This window comes from Felis catus, chromosome B3 (genome assembly GCF_018350175.1).
Source record: "Felis catus isolate Fca126 chromosome B3, F.catus_Fca126_mat1.0, whole genome shotgun sequence".
NCBI classification, from domain to species: domain Eukaryota; kingdom Metazoa; phylum Chordata; class Mammalia; order Carnivora; family Felidae; genus Felis; species Felis catus.
This window is the reverse complement of record NC_058373.1, coordinates 102,298,858-102,321,987: the sequence shown is the minus strand read 5'-3', so window position 1 is coordinate 102,321,987 and position 23,130 is coordinate 102,298,858. Positions and strand designations below refer to the sequence as shown.

Here is a 23,130-nt window from a genome sequence, read left to right as displayed (position 1 = left end):
AAACATTTCGGGGCACTTGGGTGGCTCAGTAGGTTGAGTGTCTGATTTCAACTCAGGTCATAAGTTTGTGGTCAGTGAGTTCGAGCCCACGTGGGGCTTGCTGCTATCACTGCAGACTCTGTTTCGTATCCTCTGTCCCCCTCTCTCTGCCCCGCTCATGCTGTGCTCTCTCAAAAATAAATATTTAAAATAAAATAAAAATAAGTATTTTTATTTTATCCCAGGTTTTTAAAAAGCAATGTAATTTTGAAATACTTCAATTAGATATATAGGGCTCATGCTTCATAAAGTGTATTTTTGCTATTGCTTTTAGTGCTAAGACTCAAGAACCAACAAAAGAAATTCTGGCCCAAAAGTGTAAAACTTCCTCTGCGAAGATAGTACATCAAGATGCAAATAAACTGCAGTGTCCTTTGGGTTCTCTCACAGTTTGGAATAAAGGTATGGTATTTTAATTAAATTTTTACTTACCTTCTAGACTATGATTTATCAGAGATTTGTTTAGAGCCACACAGAGTCTGAAGAGATGGGAAACCTGGGGAAAGACATCCAGACAGAGAATTGGAATGAGGAATGCAGACTGAGAGAAGGGGGGAAATGCAAATTTGAAGAGATGAAAATGTCAAGACACTTGAGAGGAGATGTGATAAATGAAATCACTGAAGCAGAAATAAAATGTTAAAGTTCAACAATGAAAAAATTGAAGGATTCTAAAATTTTGTCTTTTGTAGGGGATGGCATTTTAGAAAAACTGCTGCTTTGAAATTTACCTGTGGTGTTTTCTTTGTAGAACATGTCTTAAATAAAGATGAAACTACTAAAAATTCAAATGGCCTCCCAACAAAAGAAGTCCCATCACTTGAAATAAATGAAGATCAGGTATCTCAGCCACAACATGATGTGCCATATTTCAGGTTTGTCCATTTTGATCCTAGTGTAAAATGTTTGCATTAATGTCTAGATATTTAAAACCCAAATTAAACTATTTTAACCTTTATATAATACATGAATTAAACTCTGAGTGATTTTTATTTATCTTTTAAATTTTAATTATGGGGGCGTCCTGGGTGGCTCAGTCAGTTAAGCATCCGACTTCAGCTCAGGTCAAGATCTCATGGTCTGTGAGTTCAAGTCCCACATTAGGCTCTGTGGGCACAGCTCAGAGCCTGGAGCCTGATTCAGATTCTGTCTCTCCTTCTCTGTGTCCTTCCCCCACTCACACTCTGTCTTTCTCTCAAAAGTAAATAAACATTAAAAAAAACCTTTTTTTAATTATGTTTTCAGTAGCTGGTACTTTAATTCATGTGGTTCCTAGTTCAAAAGGTAGAAAAAGGTACAAGTGAGAAGCCCTTTCTCAACTGTCTCCTAACCCCATGGTTAATCTTCCATGGAGGCCAGTGTTACTGATGTTTTATGAAAACTTTCAGAGAGATAACATATACGTAGACAAGCATATATATTTTTTCCCCTTTTTAATATACACAGTAGTTTACTATTCTGCTTTCGTTTAATGTTCATTGTGGGAGACATTCCATTTTAATACTTAAAGAGCTTACTCGTGTTGTTTGTGTTGTGTGTGTGTGTGTGTGTGTGTGTGTGTGTGTGTTTAATGACCATATAGTATCCATTATGTGATGTACCACTACTTACTTAATAGTAAATTGCTGTTGCTCATTATTTACACTGAGGTCAGTCCGTTACTAATACAATCAAGGCTGCAAGGAACAACCTTGTATGCATTCCAGTTCTCTCATGTGAAAATATATAACAACCTCAATTTACATTCCTTTCAGCAAGTTATGGGAATTCCTATTTTCTCATACTGTTTACACCCTCGACAAAGAAACTGAGTTAACCTTTATTTTACAAAGGAAGGTTAGTGGGAGATGGTAGGAAGCTCTTTGGCCTACTAAGTCATGAAGTAGATTTATGTTTTTCCATCTGTGAAGAGTGAAAATTAACATCCTTTTGGGGAAACTCAACCATGTCACTTAACAGGCCTTGGAAACAAATCAGTGGACTGCATTTGGAGAAAGGCCCCACCATTCCACATCACACAGGAAATAATTACATGCTCTTCTTTTTTTTTTTTTTAAACTTTTTATTGTGGAAAATTTAAAACATATGAAAGTACAGGGAACAGTACACTGAATTCCCTTGTACTCATCACTCAGGGTCAATCTTGTTTCATATTTACATATACTTCTGACCCAAGATGTTTTAAGAAAATCCCAAATAATCATATCACTTCACCCATTAATATTTCTGTAGGTATTTTTCAAAGTTGAAAACTCATGTTAACATTAACCATAATATTTATTGTGCTTAATGTAATAATAATAATTAATGTCATAAAATATCCAGTCAGTATTCAAATTTTCCAAATGATAATCCACACACAGGCATGAGCACAACATGCTTATGTACATGCTGTTTTTCTTTTTTTTTTTTAATGTTTTATTTATTTTTGAGACAGAGACAGAGCATGAGCAGGGGAGGGGCAGAGAGAGAGGGAGACACAGAATCCGAAGCAGGCTCCAGGCTCTGAGCTGTCAGCACAGAGCCTGATGCGGGGCTCGAACCCATGAACTGCAAGATCATGACCTGAGCTGAAGTCGGACACCCAACCGACTGAGCCACCCAGGCACCCCGATGCTGTTTTTCTTTAGTAAATGCAGCAAGGACATTCTCATACCTTTTTCAACATAAGATTAACAATTTTTTGAGCTTTGCCAATCAAGTAGATAAGTAGGTAAGATACTATCTTGCTGCAGTTTTAATGTTTATTTATTCTATTATTAACAAGTTTCTTTTTATGTGTTTGAAAGCCACTTCAATTATTTTTAGAGCTTGAGATTTTAGAACTGTAATGAATTTTAGAGATTTAGCTAATCCGTTGTGTTTTCAACTGTGAGACATTGAGACAATGAGCAATTTACCCAACTTAATAACATCAGATCTAAGCCAGGTCTCCTTTCTCATAAATTAAGTCATTCTCTGTCATGCTATTAGATATAAACAGCTAAATTTTTCTTCTAGGAAATAAAAACTATCCTCAGTTTCTCCTGCTAGGATGCTTTTTATAAAGAAACAGATTACGATCACCTTAGACCAGTTTCTTAACCTTGGCACTATTGACATTTTAGACTAGATAATTCTCATGGGGACCATCTTCTGCATTCCAGATTGTTTGGTAACATCCTTGGCCAGTAGTGCCCCTCCAGTTCATGACAAAAATGCCTCTAGACAGTGTCAAATATGTCCGGGGAGGGCGGGGTGGGGGGGGAGGTGGATACAAAATTGACCCCTGTTGAGAACCACTGCCTTTGGAGTGGCAAGCAAAGCCTACTAATTAAAGAAAACCTGTAGGGCCTTATAACTGTAATTCCATACTTACAGTGTTTGGCTTCAGCTTACTCTTGAGAGTTGAGTTGGTCTTCATTCCATGGGCAATAACAGAGAACTAATAACAGAGATAAAGAACATCCGATTATTTCTGTGAAGTCTCTGAAAAATAAGAACAGAAGAAGTTGGAAATAATAGTGTAGTGTGAAAAGTGGGCTCTTGGCACTAACCATTTGCATAAGTTCTAGGTGTAGAAAGATGGACATAGGGTATCAACTTGTATTTATGGATTTAATGTATCACAATTCATAAAATCAGCATCAACGCTGAAAAATTAACATCGTGCCTATCTTTTACACCTTTCTAATGTTATGTGTGTCATAATGCAAATACTTAGATATTAGTATGAGAAACATTTGTAAAACAAATGTATATCATAATTTTAGAAATATTCTTCAGTCAGAAACTGAGAAATTAACTTCGCACTGCTTGGAGTGGGACAGGAAGCTTGAATTGGACATTCCAGATGATGGTGAGGGAATGTTTATATTTTTTTTATGTTTTAGTTTTGTGTTTTTAAATATAGTTATACATTTATCTGAAACATAAAGATCTAGTGTCCAACTTCATAGTTACATTGTTATTCAAAACAGCAGGAATTTTTTATATCTCAACATACATTTGCTAATATCTCTGTGCTAAATTGATACATGACTTAAGAGATACAAGGAATTGGAATATTGATTATTCCTGGAAATTAGACATTTGCTTATTATTAGATATTTTTTATATAACTATGAGTGACATCTGTAACTGGTATTGTTTAATTAAACAGAAATTTTTTCTGAATGAAAATAATCCCAAATCAATAATCAATATGGAAATCACTACCTAAATCAATATGGAACAGATTTTCAGAAAAATTCCTTAATTTGACTTATTTGGGAAGCTGTTTAGAAAAAAGTCATTTGTGTTCTGTCAATGTGAAGCCCTTCGTGGTTACTGTTGTGTGATGAGTTGTTTGAGGCTGAATTCTTATTAAATACAAGTAGAGGTAAAATGCCATTTATTGTGCAGCGGTATGTATGAGAATGAATATTGCTGATTTTTAGCAGGAATTGAAGCAGGCAGTTAATGCTCAGTATTTGTAAGACAGAGTTTTGCAGTGCTGTTTTTTGTTTTGCATTAAGTTAAAAATTTTGAAATTTATGGTGAGGCCTTATCAATTGGTGGGCTGGCAATATAGGTCTAGTTTTTTTTTTTTTTTGTCTTTTAACTTTTAAAAACCTCATCTTTCCTCTAGCTAAAGATCTTATTCGCACAGCAGTTGGGCAAACAAGACTCCTTATGAAGGAAAGGTTCAAGCAGTTTGAAGGGCTGGTGGACAATTGTGAATACAAACGAGGTGAGAAGGAGACGACCTGTACAGATCTGGATGGATTTTGGGATATGGTTAGTTTTCAGGTACGTGGTCAAGCATTTTCATTATATTAACTCTGAGCCTGATCTTTTTGAAAATGAGGTTGGGGCACCTGGGTGGCTCAGTCAGTTGAGCCTCCTATTTTGGCTCAGGTCATGATCTCATGGTTCATGAGTTCAAGCCCCGCATCGGGCTCCTCTGCTGTTAGCACAGAGCCTGCTTAGGATCCTTTCTCCCCCTCTGTCTCTGCCCCTCCCTTGCTTGTGCTCTCTTTCTCAAAAATAAAATAAACATTAAAAAAAATGAGATTAAAAAATGAGGTTGGGGCGCCTGGGTAGCTTAGTCAGTTAAGCATCTGATTTCAGCTCAGGTCATGATCTCACAGTTTGTGAGTTCAAGCCCCACATTGGGCTCTGTGCTGACAGCTTGGAGCCTGGAGCCTGCTTCGGATTCTGTGTCTCCCTCTCTTTCTGGCCCTTCCCCACTTGTGCTCTGTCTTTCTGTATCTCAAAAGTGAATAAACACTAAAAAAAAGAGGTTAACAATAATAAAATGGGGGTAATGGAACTGCTTTTTAGGTATCAATAATGTTAAATGAGATATCAGACAGCATCTTTATAAACTGTAAAGTACTGTCTAGGGGGACCTAGGTGGCTCAGTCAGTTAACTGAGTCAGCCGACTTCAGCTCAGGTCATGATCTTGCAGTTTGTGGGTTCAAGCCCTGCGTCAAGCTCTGTGCTAACAGCTCAGAGCCTGGAGCCTGCTTCGGATTCTGTGTCTCCCTCTCTCTCTGCTCCCCCCTCCCCCCCGCTCATGTTCACTCATGTGCTCTCCCTCTCTCAAAAATAAATAAACATGAAAAAAAATTAAAGTACTGTCTAAATTTTATAAATGATGTCAACTTCTTCCTTGTGTTGTCAGGATGATTTCTGGATAGTTTGGAATGTTGTTTAGACTGTAATGATTCTGCACTTTAGAAAAATGAGCAAATCTCGTCCTTACTAATTCAGATCATCTAGCAGTTATTGAGTTCTAACTGTGTGCCAGGCATTATACCAGAAGTTGAAAAATAAGGCACATTCTCTCTCCCAGAGAAGCTTGTAGTTTATTAGTGAGTCAGACACAGGATATAATTCTAATCTAATGTACAAAGTGCTATAGTGGAGGGAATCACTAGGAAGATCAGGAAAAGCATGGGAGGAGATGACACTTTCTAGCTTCTTGACTTATTTTATAGATGTACATACAAAATATTATTTCAGGAACCAGTAGCCAAAAGTCATTAGACATTTGAGGACAGCCTTGAATCTGAAAAAAAGAAAAAAAAAAAAGTCAAAAGCAAGTTTCTTCTCAGGAAGAAAACTTTTTGGATGAAGGAAATGAAGATAATACAAGGAGAAAATAACTTTTTTTTTTTTAAATGTTTATTTGTTTTGAGAGAGACAGAAAGACTGGGCACAAGCAGGGGAAGGGCAGAGAGAGAGGGAGACACAGAATCTGAAGCAGACTCCAGGCTCTTAGCTGTCAGCACAGAGCCCAACGCGGGCCTTGAACTCACAAACCTTGAGATCATGACTTGAGCCGAAGTCGGCCGCTTACCTGACTGAGCCACCCAGGCACCCCAGAAAAGAACTTTTACATGCAAGTGTTAATATTCTCAAAGGGAACAGATGTTTCATCTGTCTATTAAGAACAGCTATTAAAAAAACATTCAGAGAACAACAAAAATTATTCTTTGAAGTTAAAAACTGTGAGAGCAGAAATGTAAGATTCAGTAGAAAGATGGAATATGAAGTTAAGATCGCCCATAAAATAGAGCAAAGAGAGAGATGTAAAGTAGCAGAGATTGAATAAGGTAAGAAGTAGATAAGAAGGTTAAGTGGACTGGTCTAGGAAGTGTAATATCTAAATAATAGGAATTCCAGAAAAAGAGAACAGAAAAAATAATGGAGAGGAAATAACCAATGAAATAGTTGAAATTTTTTTCCCAAACTGGAGGACCTGAATTCCAGATCGAAGGGAGCCATTGAGTGTCTAGCATTGTGAATCAGAGTAAGCCCACACCAATGCACATTATTAAATATGATTGTGCAACTTTAGGGATGAAGAGAAAAATCTAGAAACTTCCAGAGAGAGAAAACAAGTCTTATACAAAGGATCAAGAATCAGAATAGCCTTGGATTTCTCAACAGCAACACTGAAAGCTGAGAAAACAATGCCCTCAAACTTCTGAGAGAAAATAAGTTCCAACTTGGAGTTTTGTACTCAACCAATCATATGGGAGGGTGAAAAGGCACTTTTTAGACACAGTCTCAAATTTTACCTCCCATGTTCTCTTTCTTAGAAAACCAAGTGAGAATGTACCTCACAAAAATGATGGAGTAAACCAAGAAATGGGAGGAGGTGGGACTGAGTGTCAGAAAGGGGTAAGGGAATTGGGGCTGAGTTGTGGTGAGGTGTGTAGTTTACGAAGCAGTGGTTGAGATTAGAGCAGGAGGACCTGGTCTGTGTGAGACTGAGCTAAATATATAATACCTGATTTGTTTGCTAGCTTTTTCACTTATTTTTTATTTTTAGAGAGAGTGAAAAAAGACAAGTAGGAGAGGGGCAGAGGGAGAAATTGAGAGAATCCCAAGCAGGCTCCAGGCCAAGTGGGGCTCCATCACGTGACCCTGGGATCATGACCTGAGCTGAAATCCAGAGTCGGATGCTCAACTGACCGAGCCACACAGGCGCCCCTGTTTGCTTTTTAAATTGTATTTAGAGGAGTTTTTTATAAAATTTAGAGGTGAATTGATGATAGATAAATAAAAACCAAGCAAATGAAAAGAAAAAACAGTATTCAGAGTAGAGAAAAAGTGAAGGAAAGATAATGTCCATTGCTGTATGGCCCTGACGTGAATAGTGTTGAGGTAGTCATGGTGATGTTAAGTATTGCTTTATGACCAGTTTTTACATATTTTCCAGTTTTGATAATGAGTTGTTTCACTAGCATCAGTCAATAGTAACCAATGAATTTTTGTGTTTTAATGTTAATAATTGATAGATTTGAAGGTATTTGATGTGTTTATATTGTTTATATTTAGTATCTGTTGATACTCATTTCCCAGCTTTGGCCATTGGGAGCCTCTTCAAGTTGCCTTCTGGGACCTTTTTTTTTTTTTTTTTTTTCCTTTAAGAGCTTTTCTGAAGTTTAATATCATAAAACTTACCAGTTCTGAATGCACAGTTCAATGATTTTCAGTAAATTTGCAGAGTTGTGCAACCGTCACCACAATCCAAGTGTAGAATATTTTCAGCATTAAAAGACCTTTCTTTCCTGTATGCAAGTGAATCCCCATTCCCACTCCCAGCCCCAAGCAACTTACTCCATAGATTTGCCTTTTCTGGACACTTCATATTAAGTAAAATAATACCATATGTAGTCTTTCATATGTGGCTTCTTTCACTTAGCATGATGTTTTTGAGGTTCTTCCATGTTGTGCGATGTATCTGTACTTCGTTCCTTTTCATTGCTGAGTAGTAGTTCTTTGGGTAAATACACCATTCTCTATTCACCAGTTGAAGGACACTTGGATTGTTTCTACTTTGGTGATTATGAATATCTTCTTTGAATATTCACATACAAATCTTAGTGTGGACATAAGTTTTAATTTCTCTTGAGGTAAATATCTAGATATTGCTAGGACATGTAGTAAATTTACGTTTGACTTTTAAGAAACTGCCATACTGTTTGCCAAAGTGATTGTAATATTTTACTTTCCTGCCAACAATGTATGAGTTTTCCTATGTCTCCACATCCTGACTGGTACTTGTTACTGTCTGTCTAGTGGAACCATCCTAGTGGGTACGAAGTATTTGTTGTAGTTTTGATTTGCATTTCCCTAATGAATTATGATAATTATCTTTTCATGTGTTTGTTAGCCATTTAAATGTCTTCTTTGGTGAAATTTCTATTCAAATCTTTTGGCCATTTTAAATTGGGTTTGTCTTTTTGTTATTGAGTTCTAACTGTTCTTTGTATATTCTGAAGACAAGTCTTTTATCAGAAATATTATTTGCAAATATTTTCCCCCACTTTGTAGCTTGTCTTAATTTTCTTAATGGTGTCTTTTGAAGTGTAAGTGTTTTTAATTTTGATGATATTCAACTTATCAACTTTTTTCTTCTATGTTGTGATCTTTGACACCATGTCTAAGAACTCTTTTTTTGCCAAATGTCAGCTCACAAAGATTTTCTTATGTTTTTTTTCTAAAAGTGTAGTTCTGGCTCTACAGTTAGGTATATGATTCATTTGGAGTTCATTTTTGTGTATGATATAGGTAAGAGTTTAAATTCATCTTTTTTTGTGTGTATATCCAATTTCCCCAGTACTGTTGTTGAAAAGACTATCCTTTCCTCATTGGATTACATTGACACATTGTTGAACATCAGTTGGTCATAGTGTAATCCTGAATCTTTTTGACATTTACATTTTTTCGGGAGAGAGAAATTGAGAGTATGCATGTGTATAAATGCATAATAGGGGGTTTGAAGCATGTTTACTAAATTATTAACAATGGTTTCCTCTTTGGAGGAGACTGGAAGTACCAGAAAGATGGGAATCATACACTGACAACACTGACTCCATCTTTGGCCCTGCATCTTGTCCACGCCTATACAATGACCTCTCTTGGGGCTACATTTTCTAGGCCCCATGGAGGTTAACGTAAGAACGTAAGCCTTGACCGGAATGCAGGAAGGCTTGTTCTGATCTTCCCTAAAGTGGTGCACAGAAGGCGCCACTTTAGATAACTAGTTGAGATGAGGACCATACCAGAAGGATAAGGATCATACATTCTTATCCTGCTAGTAGGTATATTACATGTATCTTTTAAAATAAGATTCTGTCAAGAGAATGAGAAGGCAAGCCACAGACTGAAAGTATTTGCAAAAGACATTGTGTTTAAAAAAAAAAAAAAGAAAAAGACATATCGTGTTCACATTGTATAGTTTAGGAAACAAACATCTAGGATATCCCTCCTACATTTTAATGGTCAAAAATAAATTAGGAGGGTTCTTCATATTTGACATCTTTTCTGTAGATTTTGGAAGTTTGTCAAAGCACAAATAACAATTTTACCATAAGAATTCTTAATTTGAATACTAAATTGAGGATGGCTTCGTCTAATTTTATATGCCATCAGTCCAACTCACCATTCTCAATTTTTTTGAAGCTTCAGTTCACTGGTTTTTCATTTTAATAAAGTTAGGATTAATCTGATAAACATGTGCTTTATTTACTAACAGATAGAAGATGTAAACCAAAAATTCAACAATTTGACTAAACTTGAGGAATCTGGATGGCAGAACAATAATAATACAAACAAAAAAGTCTTTCGGGTAAGTGTGTGGGTTTTATATCCAAATTTCTAACATAGATTCTTCTAATTTAATGAATTTTTATTTTTCAGCTTTAAAAACATTTAGCTTCAGATTTTTCATCTTTTTACCAGTAAAGTTCCATATATTACATACAACGTCTGGATTGCCTTTGAAGAAGCAATGAAATTCAGCTAAATTCTAAATCAGCCAGATCTTAAATTCAGCTAAACACTAAATTCTTTCTGGAGGGCAGGAGGTAGGGGCTATAATTGAATGGGGACACGCAAAGGGCTTCTAAGTTACCAAATAGTGGGTATATGCATGTTTGTTTGTTTTAAATATATTTTTAAAGTTTATTTGTTATTTAGAGAGAGAGAGCAAGACAGCATGATTGGGGAAGGGGCACAGAGAGAAGGAGAGAGAATCCCAGGCAAGGTCCTTACTGTCAGCACAGAGCCAGATGTGGGGCTCAAACCCACATACTGTGAGATCATGACCTGAGCTGAAATCAAGAGTTGGCCACTCAACTGAATGAGCCATTCAGGCACCCCTGCATGTTTGTTTTACACTTCAAACTGTACATTTTGTTGTAAAACATCCATTTTGTTCTAATAATAACAGGAGTACTACATAATTGATATAATGCTTAGTGTGTGCCAAGTATTGTTCTATGTATTTTATGTGTATAAGCTCATTTAATCATCACAACAGTCCTGTGAAGTAGGCTCTGTTCTCCCCAAGCTACAGTTGAGAAACCTCACGTCCAGAAAGATTAAATCACTTGCCAAATGCGGAGCTATGTTTCACGGCCATGCTTCTCTTTCCAGAATCCATGTTCTTAATCAGTAGGCTATGCCACCTCTTTGTTTTTATATATTCTTTTGTGTGCTCTATTTCTTGTTTTTTTTTTTTTTAATTTTTTTAAACGTTTATTTATTTTTGAGACAGAGAGAGAGACAGAGCATGAATGGGGGAGGGTCAGAGAGAGAGGGAGACACAGAATCTGAAACAGGCTCCAGGCTCCGAGCTGTCAGCACAGAGCCCGACGCAGGGCTCGAACTCACAGACCGCGAGATCGTGACCTGAGCCGAAGTCAGCCGCTTAACCGACTGAGCCACCCAGGTGCCCCAATTGTGTGCTCTATTTCAAAATGAAATAGTTTTTAAATAGGAAAGAGGGACAATGGCTCTTTAGAACATCTGTCTTCTTCCCTATGCTTTATCTTGTAAATTTTCCTATTTTCTCTAAAATTTGCTTTGTTAACATGAAAGATCCCATTCTTCTCTATTTGTAGTACTTTTTTTTTCTAGTAATGTTTTGAACTCAGAGTTTCTGGTCAAATGGATACTTCTCAAACCACCTTAGAGCATTGCCAGTGTTTCTTTATATTTTATTTTTATTTAGTTGTATTTTTTTTGAGAGAGAGTGTGCGCGTGCACATGTGCACAAGCGGGGGAGGGGCAGGGAGAGAGAGGGAGAGAGAGAATTCCAAGCTGGCTGTATGCCCAGTGCAGAGCCCAACGAGGGGCTCGATCTCACCACCATGAGATCTGAGATTCGATCTGAGCCAAAATCAAGAGTCAGATGTGCTTAACCAACTGAGCTACCCAGGCACCCCTCTTTATATTTTAGAAGAATACCTTTGGTTATAGAATTAGGTTTCTAGTTTAGTACTTTATTCTTATGTAACCCAAATAAAATGTCTGTTTTAAATCCTATCTTAGGGACTTAAGATAGTAGAGTATTAAAAGAACCTGTTACACAGGGGTACTTGGATGGCTTAGTCTGTTAAGTGTCCAACCCTTGATTTCAGCTCAGGTCATGATCTCATGGTCATGAGATCAAGTCCCGTCAGACTCCGAGCTGAGTGTGGAACCTGCTTGGGACTCTCTCTCCCTTTCTCTCTGCCCCTCCCCTGCTCGTATTCGCACACATGTACATGCTCTCTCTGTCTCTCTCTCAAAAATAAATAAGAATTTAAAAGAATTTATTACCAAATTATTTGACTAATGAAGTCTCATGACAAGGACGCTGAGGACAGTGACTAAATTAATTGAATGAATTTCAAATCTGCTAAACAGTGAAGAATGCTGGGACAACTTGAAGCTACCATGGGTATTTCTTATTGAGTACTCAGTCCTGGAAACATGAACATCATCAGTGCTGCAGATAGCGTTATATCAGAGCCTTGTAATTCTGTCACTTATCACCAGGTGTCTCTCTCCTCTTACTCTATTTTACAGGCTATTATTAAGATTATCAAACAAATAAAGTAAAATTAATACCTATACTTTGATCCTCTTCCCTCTTATTCATCGATCTGTCATTCCATCAATTAGCCTTTTTTTCCTCTCTTCCTCTCTCTTTTCCATCAGTTTTTAGACATGTTTGAGGGTCTTAGCTTTGCTTACATTAAAAAACCCTTAAACCTGTGATGTTCCCATCTCCGAATCACAGATAAGTTTCCTGGAAAAGTTGTCTGTACTCTGCGGTTACTGTTTTGGTCCTCACTTATCTCTCCAACTCACTGCAAGTCAACTTCACCCTTCTTGATGCCTCTAGAACAGTTATCACCAGGGGTATTGATTCTCTAGTTGCTGAGTTATTACTTACTTAATTATAAAATCTAATCCTTCTGCAGGATTAAATACAGTTGATTCCCTCTTTCTTGAAATTATATTCTAATTTTTCCTCCTGTCTCTGTGCCCATTTTCAGTCATGTTTGTATGTTTGTTTTTCCATTTATCCCTTAAATGTTTGTGATACTCTTATTCCTACCTCAACTCTCTTCTTTCCTTCCACATTTTTTCTGTGCAATCTTCCCCATCCTGTGATGAGTCCCAAATCTGTATTTCAAACCACAAGTACTGCTAAGCTCTACCTCTATATATCCTGACTCCATAAAACTTGAAATCAGTATGCCTCGGGGCACCTGGGTGATTCAGTCACTTAAGCGTCCGACTTCAGCTCAGGTCATGATCTCACGATTCATGGGTTTGAGCCCCACATCGGGGCTGACAGCTCAGAGCCTGCAGCCTGCTTCAAATTCTGTGCCTCTCTCTCTGCCCCTCCCCCATTTGCACTCTGTGTGTGTCTCTCTCTCTCAAAAATAAACATTAAAATGATTAAAAAAAAAAAAAGTCCCAAACTGAAGTCATCTGCACACACATTGATATTTCTGTCTCAGAGAACGATATTCCCACTAGGTGTCTGAGGTATCTTCTTTAGTCCTTTCTCTATTTCACCATCTCTACCCTCCACACATCCAATAGATTGCTAAGTCCTCTCAGTTCTCCCCCTTAACATATCTCTTGAAGCCATTCATGGCTTTTCCATTCCTCCTCCTTAATCTAATTACTATCATCTTTACCCAGTATCAGTGCAATAGACTCCTTCCTAACTGACTTGTAACCTCCAGTCAGTTCTCCATTCTCCAGGCTATAGACAGAATGACCTTTCGAAACACAAAGCCGATAATGTTAATCTCCTGATTAAAAGTCATCGATAAACTCTATTTCTTTGTCCTCTGTATAAATGTGGCTCTTTAAAATGGTTACATGCAAGGGATTTTAAAATCTATCTGTTGTTACCTCCCAGCTCTGCTATGCTTTCTTTCACTTCTGGCTTTGCAAACATGCTATTTTTTGCACGTTCCAACCCTTTCTTCGCCTGGTCTTGTAGCCTGGCTAACTGTGATTCCAGCTCAGTGCTACTTCCTATAACCTTTCTGGATGACTCTTAGGATTGATTTAGGTGATAGCCTGGTATTCTCTTACAGTTGTCTAATTTTGTCTGTATCATGACATTTATTCTTTTTAATGTCCACATCGAGCCCTTCCCTTAAGCTGTGTGAATTCCTCGAGAGCAGGGACTTTGTCCTTTACCTTTTGACTCCTGGCACCAGAGCCGAAATCAAGAGTCTGACGCTCAACTGACTGAGCCACCCAGGCACCCCAAATGTGTTAAATAGCTATGCATGCTTTGTTTTTCTTGTAAGATGATAATGAGTAGCTTTAATAAATGTCATAATTTCTCTTTGCAGAAAAAAGTTGTCTCAGGTGTACCAAGTAAGTCCAAAGAGGATGATGGAAGAATTGCAGCTAGAAATCGCCTAGCTGCCATAAAAAATGCAATGAGAGAGAGAATGAAGAAGGAAGAACATGTGGAGGCAGCGGCCTCTGTAATGCCAAAGGAAGTTGATACAATAGTGTTTGATGCTGGATTTTTCAGAATTGAAAGTCCCGTTAAATCCTTCTCAGGTTAGATTTTTTGCTAAGACTCCTTGAGAGAAATATTTGGGTTAGATAGGAGCTTGTATAAGAGGTATAAAGTAGTTTTCACATGAAGGCCTATAAACTCTCTGTGGGTCTGGAAGATAGACTATGCTCTCACAAACCCATGCAAGGCACATTGTGATGTGTATGATTAGATTACTTTAAGTGTGACCAATCTTCTAAAATGGATTTTGTGTTTCCTAAGTGATTTCACATCAGTTATTACCACTTAACCCCACAATCCTGTGGAGTAGGTCACAGGATCCCAAGCGGTAAGGGACATGATAAAAACATGAGAAGAGGGGCGCCTGGGTGGCGCAGTCGGTTAAGCGTCCGACTTCAGCCAGGTCACGATCTCGCGGTCCGTGAGTTCGAGCCCCGCGTCGGGCTCTGGGCTGATGGCTCAGAGCCTGGAGCCTGTTTCCGACTCTGTGTCTCCCTCTCTCTCTGCCCCTCCCCCGTTCATGCTCTGTCTCTCTCTGTCCCAAAAATAAATAAACGTTGGGAAAAAAAAATTAAAAAAAAAAAAAAAACAAAAAAAACCAAACATGAGAAGTTAGGTGATTTTCTTCAGGTTAGTTGGATTAGAATTTAAGATGCAAAGCATCTTAGGCATTAAAATTATCATACTTCTTTAGTTGTGCTTTAAAATGAAGCACAACTGTGTGTGCTTCATTGGAAAGTGGGTTTGGTTTAATTTTCATTTGTATTAAAACTTTTGCTCAGATTTTATGAAATACAATAAATGTACTAATTTCCTAATTTAAAAGCATTCCAGTGAAACCAGCTTTTAATACTTCAGGAAAACATTCTTATGATTTTCTAACTGATTTCTAACTCTGATCTTATGATTTTCTTTTACAATTTTTAATAGCTATTTTTTTTTAAGTTTTTATTTATTAGAGAGAGAAAGCATGCTCATGTGAGTGGGGGAGGGGCAGAAAGAGGGGGAGAGAGAGAGAATCCCAGGCAGGCTCCACACTGACAGTGTGGCTTGAACTCATGAACTGTGAGATCATGACCTGAGCCAAAGTCAGTCACTCAATGGACTAAACCACCCAGGCACCCCCAATAGCTATTTTTCATAGGCTATCTTTAAACTTTTTTTTTAATATGAAATTTATTGTCAAATTGGTTTCCATACAACACCCAGTGCTCATCCCAACAGGTGCCTTCCTCAATGCCACCCATCCGTCCCTCCCACCCCCCATCAACCCTCAGTTTATTCTCAGTTTTTAAGAGTCTCTTATGGTTTGGCTCTCTCCCTCTCTAACTTTTTTTTTTTCCTTCCCCTCCCCCATGGTCTTCTGTAAGTTTCTTTATTTTGAGAGAGAGAGACAGAATGTGTGAGCACAGGAGGGAGAGAGAGAATGAGAGAGAATCCCAAGCAGGCTCTGCGCTGTTAGCACGGAGCCAGATGCAGGGCTCAAACTCACTAGCTGTGAGATCATGACCTGAGCCTAAATCAAGAGTCGGTTGCTCAACCAGTTGAGCCACCCATCGCCCTATAGGCTATCTTTATTAGATTGAATTTATATATCTAGATTGGAATTATTTATATATACATCATATAACGAGAGGTCATAGCTGAAGTAATGTGTAAATCTCAGTAGAAACTTGTATCAGTGCTTTAAGTGCTAGATGTTTGTTTTAATGTTTGTTTATTTTGAAAGAGAGAGAGAGAGAGAGAGAGAGAGAGAGAGAGAGAGAGAGAATCCCAAGCCAGCCCCTCACTGTCAGTGCAGAGCCCTACATGAGGCTCAGTTTCACAACCCTGAGATCATGACTTGAGCTGAAATCAAGAGTTGGATGCTTAACTGACTGAGCCACCCAGGTGCCCATAGATGTTTGTTTTCAGGGAGAAAGGGTCCAAGTCCTCTTCAAGTACTAATCAGCTGAAGGGATGTTTTTTTTTTTTCCCTATTTCACTGTGTCTACTGGGAAGTTTTCTGAAAATAAGCTTGAGCTGTTATCTGATATTTACATTAAAATGTAAATTTATCACCTCAAGTATATTATAATCTTCCTGTCAATTTAGGTATCATACCTGATGTGGTCTGGCTTGTTTGCTTTACTCTAAGCAGCTTCACTTCCACCCAGGAATTGCCTCCTGCTAGTAACGTGGCTCCTTGCCACTAACTTCCTGAGGATCCTACTAGTTTCCATTACTATGAACTCATCACTGTCTGTTCTTTCATGGACCCAGTGTGGCACTTCTGCCTGGGGAGATTAAGGTTCATGGCCCAACACTATCTTGTTAAAATTGAGTTTTATTTACAGAGCACTTAGTTCATATGAGGCCTGTTACAGAACAGAAGTCCCCCCAAAAGCCCCTCTCATCCCATTTGTTTCTCCCTAGGGACAACCACTGTTAGTTCTTACAGGAGTCTTGGAATCTTGAGTTGTTTGAAGCCCTCTCTCTGAACAAGATATAGATTTTTTTTTTTTCTTGAATTGTTCCTATGATTTACTCTCCTTGGTTATCTTGGATCTTTCTTTCAGAAATACCTATTTTATTTTTTTCCTGGGAAATAGGCTATTTTTATAATTTTTCCTGTACTTGCCATTTTCTACTTCCTGGATTTCCTCAACTTTCATATTGGCTCTCATGGTGGTATGCTTTGTTTTGCCTTGTTTTCCTCTCATGGTTTAAATTCCCAAGAGCTCTTTCTCATTCTCAGAATGTTCCATTTTATAACATTCTGTACTGGTTTGGTAAGTGTATTGTCTTACCTTTCTGAGGATGTTAATGATAGCTTTTATGTTTTCATTCCCCTGTAGAGTATTTGTTCCAAGATACTTTTGTCTGTTTGGGGTGTTTTCTTTTGATTTTGGTTTTGGTTTTGGTTTTTTTTCTTTATGATTTATTTTTTAGAGAGAAAGAGAGAAACAGTGTGAGCAGGGGAGGGGCAGAAAGAGAGGGAGACACAGAATCTGAAGCAGGCTCCAGACTCTGAGCTGTCAGCACAGAGCCTGATGTGGGGCTGGAACCTACCAGCTACAAGATCATGACCTGAACCAAAGTCGGGTGCTTAACCGACTGAGCCACCCAGGTGCCCATTGTCTGTTTGGTTTTGGTTTCCATCTCTCATATTAGAGGCTTTCTTTGGGTGTCTGGCGATCATTGACTGCCTGCTTGTGGTTAAGAGTGGGTCTCTGCACAGCAGCACTTGGGTGATGTGGTCTTTACTGTCATGTGATTTAGCTGTACCATAACACTGGGACCCTACACATCACTATATTGAAGTCTGTTCTCATGTGCTAGTCAGATTCCCCAGAGAAGACTCTTTCAGTCTGCTGCCTAGAAGATAGAATTCTGGCTACCAGCCTTTCAGGGGCCAGGTGGGAGGAAAAAACTGAATGTCTCAATAGTTTGTAAATACTCACCAGATCCCCTTTTTCCACATAGTCCCCATCTCAACCTTACCTGGTATCCCCTAACTCAGAGACCTTCTGTTCCACCTTTTTCAGGAAATAACCCTCTCTTTTTCTGGTTTGGGTGGTGGCAAGGAGCATGTTGACTACCTGTGCAGAATAAGGAAAGGATTCCACTTGTTCTTTAAACTGACTTTGTTTTTCCTGTTTGTAGCTCCATTTTCATCTCTGCTTTCAGAGATACTTGAGGCCACCAGTTGTTTTGAGGGGTGTTATGGTATAAATTGGGTTGATTCTCCTGTTTCCTGACTGTGACTTAGGATTTATTTTCTTGGGTCTAGTAAGTAATATCCTACTCACTCATCTACATTACAGCTTCTGAATTTTTCTGACTATTGTTGTCTCTCTTTTAGTTCCCTTTGTCCTGGAAAATTGTATTTCAGGTTTAAAAAGCCACTGAGTTTAAAAAAAAAAAAAAAAGATTCTTTGTCCTTGTGACATTCTGCCTTTTAAGATGATCTCTGTTACTGCGTCAAGTAGTGGGATGTCAAGAAGAAACAGAATCTAATGTGTGTGTTCAGTACTATCTTTAACTGAAAGTCCCAGGCATTTGTCTTTAACAGACATTTTACTGGAGAAGGAGGCTAGTTGGTAGGGTAATAGGAAGAACTTGCACTGTCTTCCTTGTTGTAATGAAAAGTGAATGAAGGAACTTTTTGGTATTGAGATGATTTCTTTCATCTTCTAGGACTTTCTATCTCTTCTGAACGTCTTTCTCAAAGACTTAGGACACCTAAGTCTGTCAGCAAAGCTGTGTCTGAGAACAGGTCTAAGATGGGCGTTCTGAGACAAACTGTGTCACCACAGAATCCTGATCCTTCAAGTACCACATGTGGACATGTTGATAAGGAGACTTTGCTTTCAACTATTCCTAAAAACAGGTATTCCTTCATGTGTTATTATCTAGACTATAACAGATGCTGACATTAAATATCATTTCAGATTGTTAACCTGGTAAAATATGCAAGACCTGTATTTTTTATTAGATTTCACAATGACCCTGTGACATATAGAAAATACTTCTGTTTCCTAAATGAGGGAACTAAGGCTTACAATTTCTGATCGGTAATTGGTTATATTTAGATGGGCAGAATAAATTCTGCAGAACTAAGAAGAAAGGAAACAATACAGTGTCCTTTGGTGTTAAACACATTGTGGCTTTGGTGCTTGATAAATCTGAGCTCAAAACCAGCTCTATTGCATACATACTAGCTGTGAAACTTCGGGATAAGTTAACTCACTTAGCTTCATTTTCATCATTTACAAAACAGCAGTGTTTGATGCCTCCCTACAGGGTCCTTGAGAGGTAGGCACTTTTGTACTTTCTATAGAAAGTACCTTGAGATTGCTCTCTTGACAGATAACAGAGCATAAATAAGGGAGAGCTAATGTGTACTGAAGAATTATGGGCTAGACATGGTTCTAGGTTATTAACATGTATTATCTCATTTAATTCTCAAAACAACCCTGTGAGGTATTAGATCTCCATTTTTCAAGTTAGTAACTTGAAAAGTTAGTAACTTACCCAAATTCAGCTTATAATTGGTAAAATTGGATGCTCCTTGTATTCTTTCTGCTACAAATGCATCAAAATTATCTATATAGTCCTTGTTGGTGGAACATAAAGATACCAGAAATCTGATAGGAAAAAAAGATACTTTAAGGTAAGTAGGAAATAAAATTATCATCTGGAGCCAAGAGAGGACTATTGGATTTATTATTAATCTGGAGACGGGATAGCATTGAATACTTAGCCATCACAGCAGAGAAGGCTGTCAAAAAAGTAAAATAAAGAACACCTACGAATTGAAGTAGAGGAAACAAATGAAAGTTTTTGCTCTTAAATATTTCATGGAACATATTTTAAGATTTCTAATTTTTAGTATAAACCAAGGTATATTTAACCTTTGTGGGAACTAAATATTCTAGAAATCTGGGTTATAAAATACCAATTTATTGTCATTTCTTAAATGCAAGTTACTTTGCTTTATATATCTCTAGTTTAATCTTGTGCTGAAAAGGTCCATAATTGTATTTAAGTGATAATACAAGTACTCTTTAAAAAATCTTTTACTTAATTCCCAAAAATAATCCTGAAAGAGCAACTTACACATAAACAACTTTGTGAGGTGAAGGCAACATGAAGTTGAAAACTGGAAAAATAGGATTTTTTTTTTAAAAATGACTTGCAAGAGGTTGAGACAGATATTTCTAATGAATACAAGTTATGAACTTTGAGATTGGAATATATTATGCTGTAGTGAACAAGTGAATGTAGCCAACTCCAGCTATAGGTAACTGAGTCGTTGCTTCCACACTCCCGGGAGTTGGCTTTATTCTAACCTTTCTCTAGTATGTGTATAGCTCTGGATTTGACTGAGGTTCAAAAGATTGCTGGTGGACTGAACAGCATGGTAACTGGCTGTGAGCTTTCTGGTTTTTGTGGCCATCCTGCTTGTAGCTGTGGTCCACAACTAGCCTATTTGGACCAGGTCTGATCTTGGACCGGATCCATCTTTGACTCATGAGGGACAATATCAAAACACAAGTAAAAAGATAGCAGTGTGTTTAATTATCTGATTACAGTGCTGCTTTTTTCTTTTTTTTGGAACAGCATAGAAGATACTCCGTGTCCTGGATTACAAGATTTAATCGAAGTAAATTATGTAAGTTCGATTCCAGTGTAGTAGATAGCAGTTTATGTCATTATGTATAGTAACTCCGTAAACCACTCCCAGAATTTCCATTCTGGAAATCTAAATCTAAATCAGTCATATAAAATGATAATTCTTGTTTTAAAGACCTTTGGCTTGTTTGAAACTATAGTGCCATTTTGTGTTCTTTAACTGCCATCAAAATTATTATTGTAAATAAAGTTTTATTATAACCCAACCACACTTACATATTATATCTGGCTACTTTCACAGTACAGCGGTAGAGTTGAGTAGTTGTGGCAGAGATTCTGTGGTTCACAAAGCCTAACATACTTATCATCTGGCCCTGCACAAAAAAATGTTTGCCAGTCACTAAATTGGAGTATCATAGACACTTGCTGAGAAAGTTTCCTTCAATCATACTGTTGCTATAATATTCTTTGAACTAATTGTTCAAGAAGCAACATAGTGGGATTTACAATGTTCTTTAGCCTATGTTCCAAGTGTCATTCTTCTGTTTTTATTTTGAATAGCAGCAAAACTTTTTCTATTTGTTCCAATTTTTGGTAATTAAATGTAAAAGTGTTTTTTTACTTCCAGGGTACAAACAAGATAAGCTTTGAGATGGATCGTTTACCCAGTGAAAGAATGAGTTTGCCTCTACCTGCTGGTGAAGTGAGAGATGATATTAATGATAACAAAAAGGAAGAAATTTCAGATGATGTGGAAGGAATGGAACTAAATTCTTCAGTTACAGCACAGGATGTTTTAATGAGCAGCCCTGAAAAAAATACAGCATCACAAAATAATATCTTACAGGAAGAGGAAACTAAAATTTCTCAGTCAGGTGAGGTCTTTTAAATATATTTAGATGACACTTTGTTAAATAAATGAATTTGGACTAATACACAGATTATCGTAAATACTTCAGGGTACCAGTTTCTAAGAATAAGTGTTGAAAAACTGGACATTCATAGTAAATACCTTATGAGAATTAGTATGTGTTGTAGAATCCCACTCTACACCTCAAACCTTTTGAAGTAGACCTATTAAAAACTAATCCATGTTGGAACTAAGTAGCATTTTGCATCAGACCTATTTGCAGTCTTCATTGTTTATGCAGACTCAGAGAAATTCCCTGAAGTTTATTATTTTTTTACTTCACGTCCTTTTCAACGCACATCCTCAAACCTTTCTTCAGAATGCCCTATTTTTCTTCCATATTGCCTTTTTCCTATCTACTTTGTTATGATTGTTCTGCAATACGAAATGGCTCTTGTATTTTTGTTATAGTATAATGTGCGATAGTTTCACCTGCTGTTTTCATCTGCTACTCAATGGTGTTTTTCTGGCTGGGGCCTAAAGCAAAATAAACGTAACCTTGGCCAGACATTTAATGTACTCCAGCTAGCATCTTTCAGGTACCTTGTTTTTTTTAATCCCCTAAACTTTGGTTTATTACCTGTTTATTATAAAAGGATGTAACTCAGGAATAGCCATGTGAAAGAGATGCATAGGGCAAGGTATGGGGAAAGGGTACAAAGCTTCTATACCCTCCAAATGCACCACTCTCCCCAAATCTCCAGATATTCACCAACCTGGATGCCCAGTGGTACCTTTAATATCACAAACGTGAGATTTGTTTGTAGAAGACTCTTTATACTGAATTTAAGGATAAGAATTTTACTAAAAAATTCAAGTACATTTTTAAAAATGCCATAGCACTGGGGCACCTGGGTGGCTCAGTCGGTTAAGCATCGGACTTCAGCTCAGGTCATGATCTCATGGTTCGTGGTTTCGAGCCTGCGTTGGTCTCTGTGCTGACAGCTTAGAGCCTGGAGCCTGCTTCAGATTCTGTGTCTCCCTTTCTGTCTGCCATTCCCCTGCTCAAGTTCTGTCTCTCTCTCTCAAAATTAAATAAACATTAAGGAAAAAAAAATGCCACAGCATAAGATGGCCTATGTTTTTGTTATAGCATTTCATATATGGAACTTTTTGTCTTTTTCAGGTGTTGTCCATTTCTAACCCTTGACGGTGAGGATATTCTTTAAAAGTTAAAAATTATTTTTTGTTTTTCAGTACTGTTTGATACTAAAAGTCTCACTACTGAATGCCATCTTCTTGATTCGGTAAGTTTTCCAACTTAATTTGAAAAATTCCTTTATATTCTAGATTTGTTTTATAAAATGGTACTACTCACTTTTCAGTATATGTGCAAAGTTGGTTTAAAATTTCCACGTTTTTGTTGCATGTACTGTGAAATCCATTTGTTATCCATGTTTATATACTTTAAAATATAGCATATTCTAATACTAAATTCTGAAGATTTATTTCCCAAAACATTTATGTTTCAAATTTGTTATGACAAACTGGCTTAATACTTATATATCTAATATGTAGCTTGGCTTATGCTGGGTGTTTCTAAGTGATGCAAGAAAAAATAAGGCAAGGTTTCTGCCTTTAGAAATGTACAGTTGGGAAGATAATGTCTATCCTACCTTCAGTTATCATTGGTTATTTTCATTTTAATTCTTTTAGATTAATATATTTATGTCATATTCTGTTTAGAGGCTCCCCAGCCTTTACTTTTGCTGACCTCTTGCCTCTGTATCTAGTTTAAACCTTGACCCTTCTGTG

The 23,130-nt window shown here is 37.4% G+C and overlaps 1 protein-coding gene and 1 long non-coding RNA gene across 5 annotated transcripts in view; one reads left to right on the top strand and one right to left on the bottom strand.

Annotated features, from left to right (window-relative positions):
* DLGAP5 (DLG associated protein 5) overlaps positions 1-23,130 on the top strand; it is a 40,720-nt gene that overhangs the window by 15,558 nt on the left and 2,032 nt on the right. For all 4 annotated transcript variants that reach the window (XM_023255707.2, XM_023255706.2, XM_045059937.1 and 1 more), the window contains 10 exons: positions 314-441; positions 791-914; positions 3,792-3,877; positions 4,649-4,809; positions 10,056-10,148; positions 14,173-14,389; positions 18,528-18,720; positions 20,454-20,505; positions 21,094-21,340; positions 22,573-22,622. In XM_023255707.2, the coding sequence (XP_023111475.1) occupies positions 314-441; positions 791-914; positions 3,792-3,877; positions 4,649-4,809; positions 10,056-10,148; positions 14,173-14,389; positions 18,528-18,720; positions 20,454-20,505; positions 21,094-21,340; positions 22,573-22,622 (1,351 nt within the window). The remainder of the gene's footprint in view (positions 1-313; positions 442-790; positions 915-3,791; positions 3,878-4,648; positions 4,810-10,055; positions 10,149-14,172; positions 14,390-18,527; positions 18,721-20,453; positions 20,506-21,093; positions 21,341-22,572; positions 22,623-23,130) is intronic.
* LOC123386094 lies at positions 472-6,227 on the bottom strand. The gene is made up of 4 exons (XR_006599614.1): positions 6,014-6,227; positions 3,398-3,463; positions 771-931; positions 472-535 (listed from the first exon to the last, which is right to left on the bottom strand). It is a non-coding gene; the product is annotated as an uncharacterized LOC123386094 (long non-coding RNA).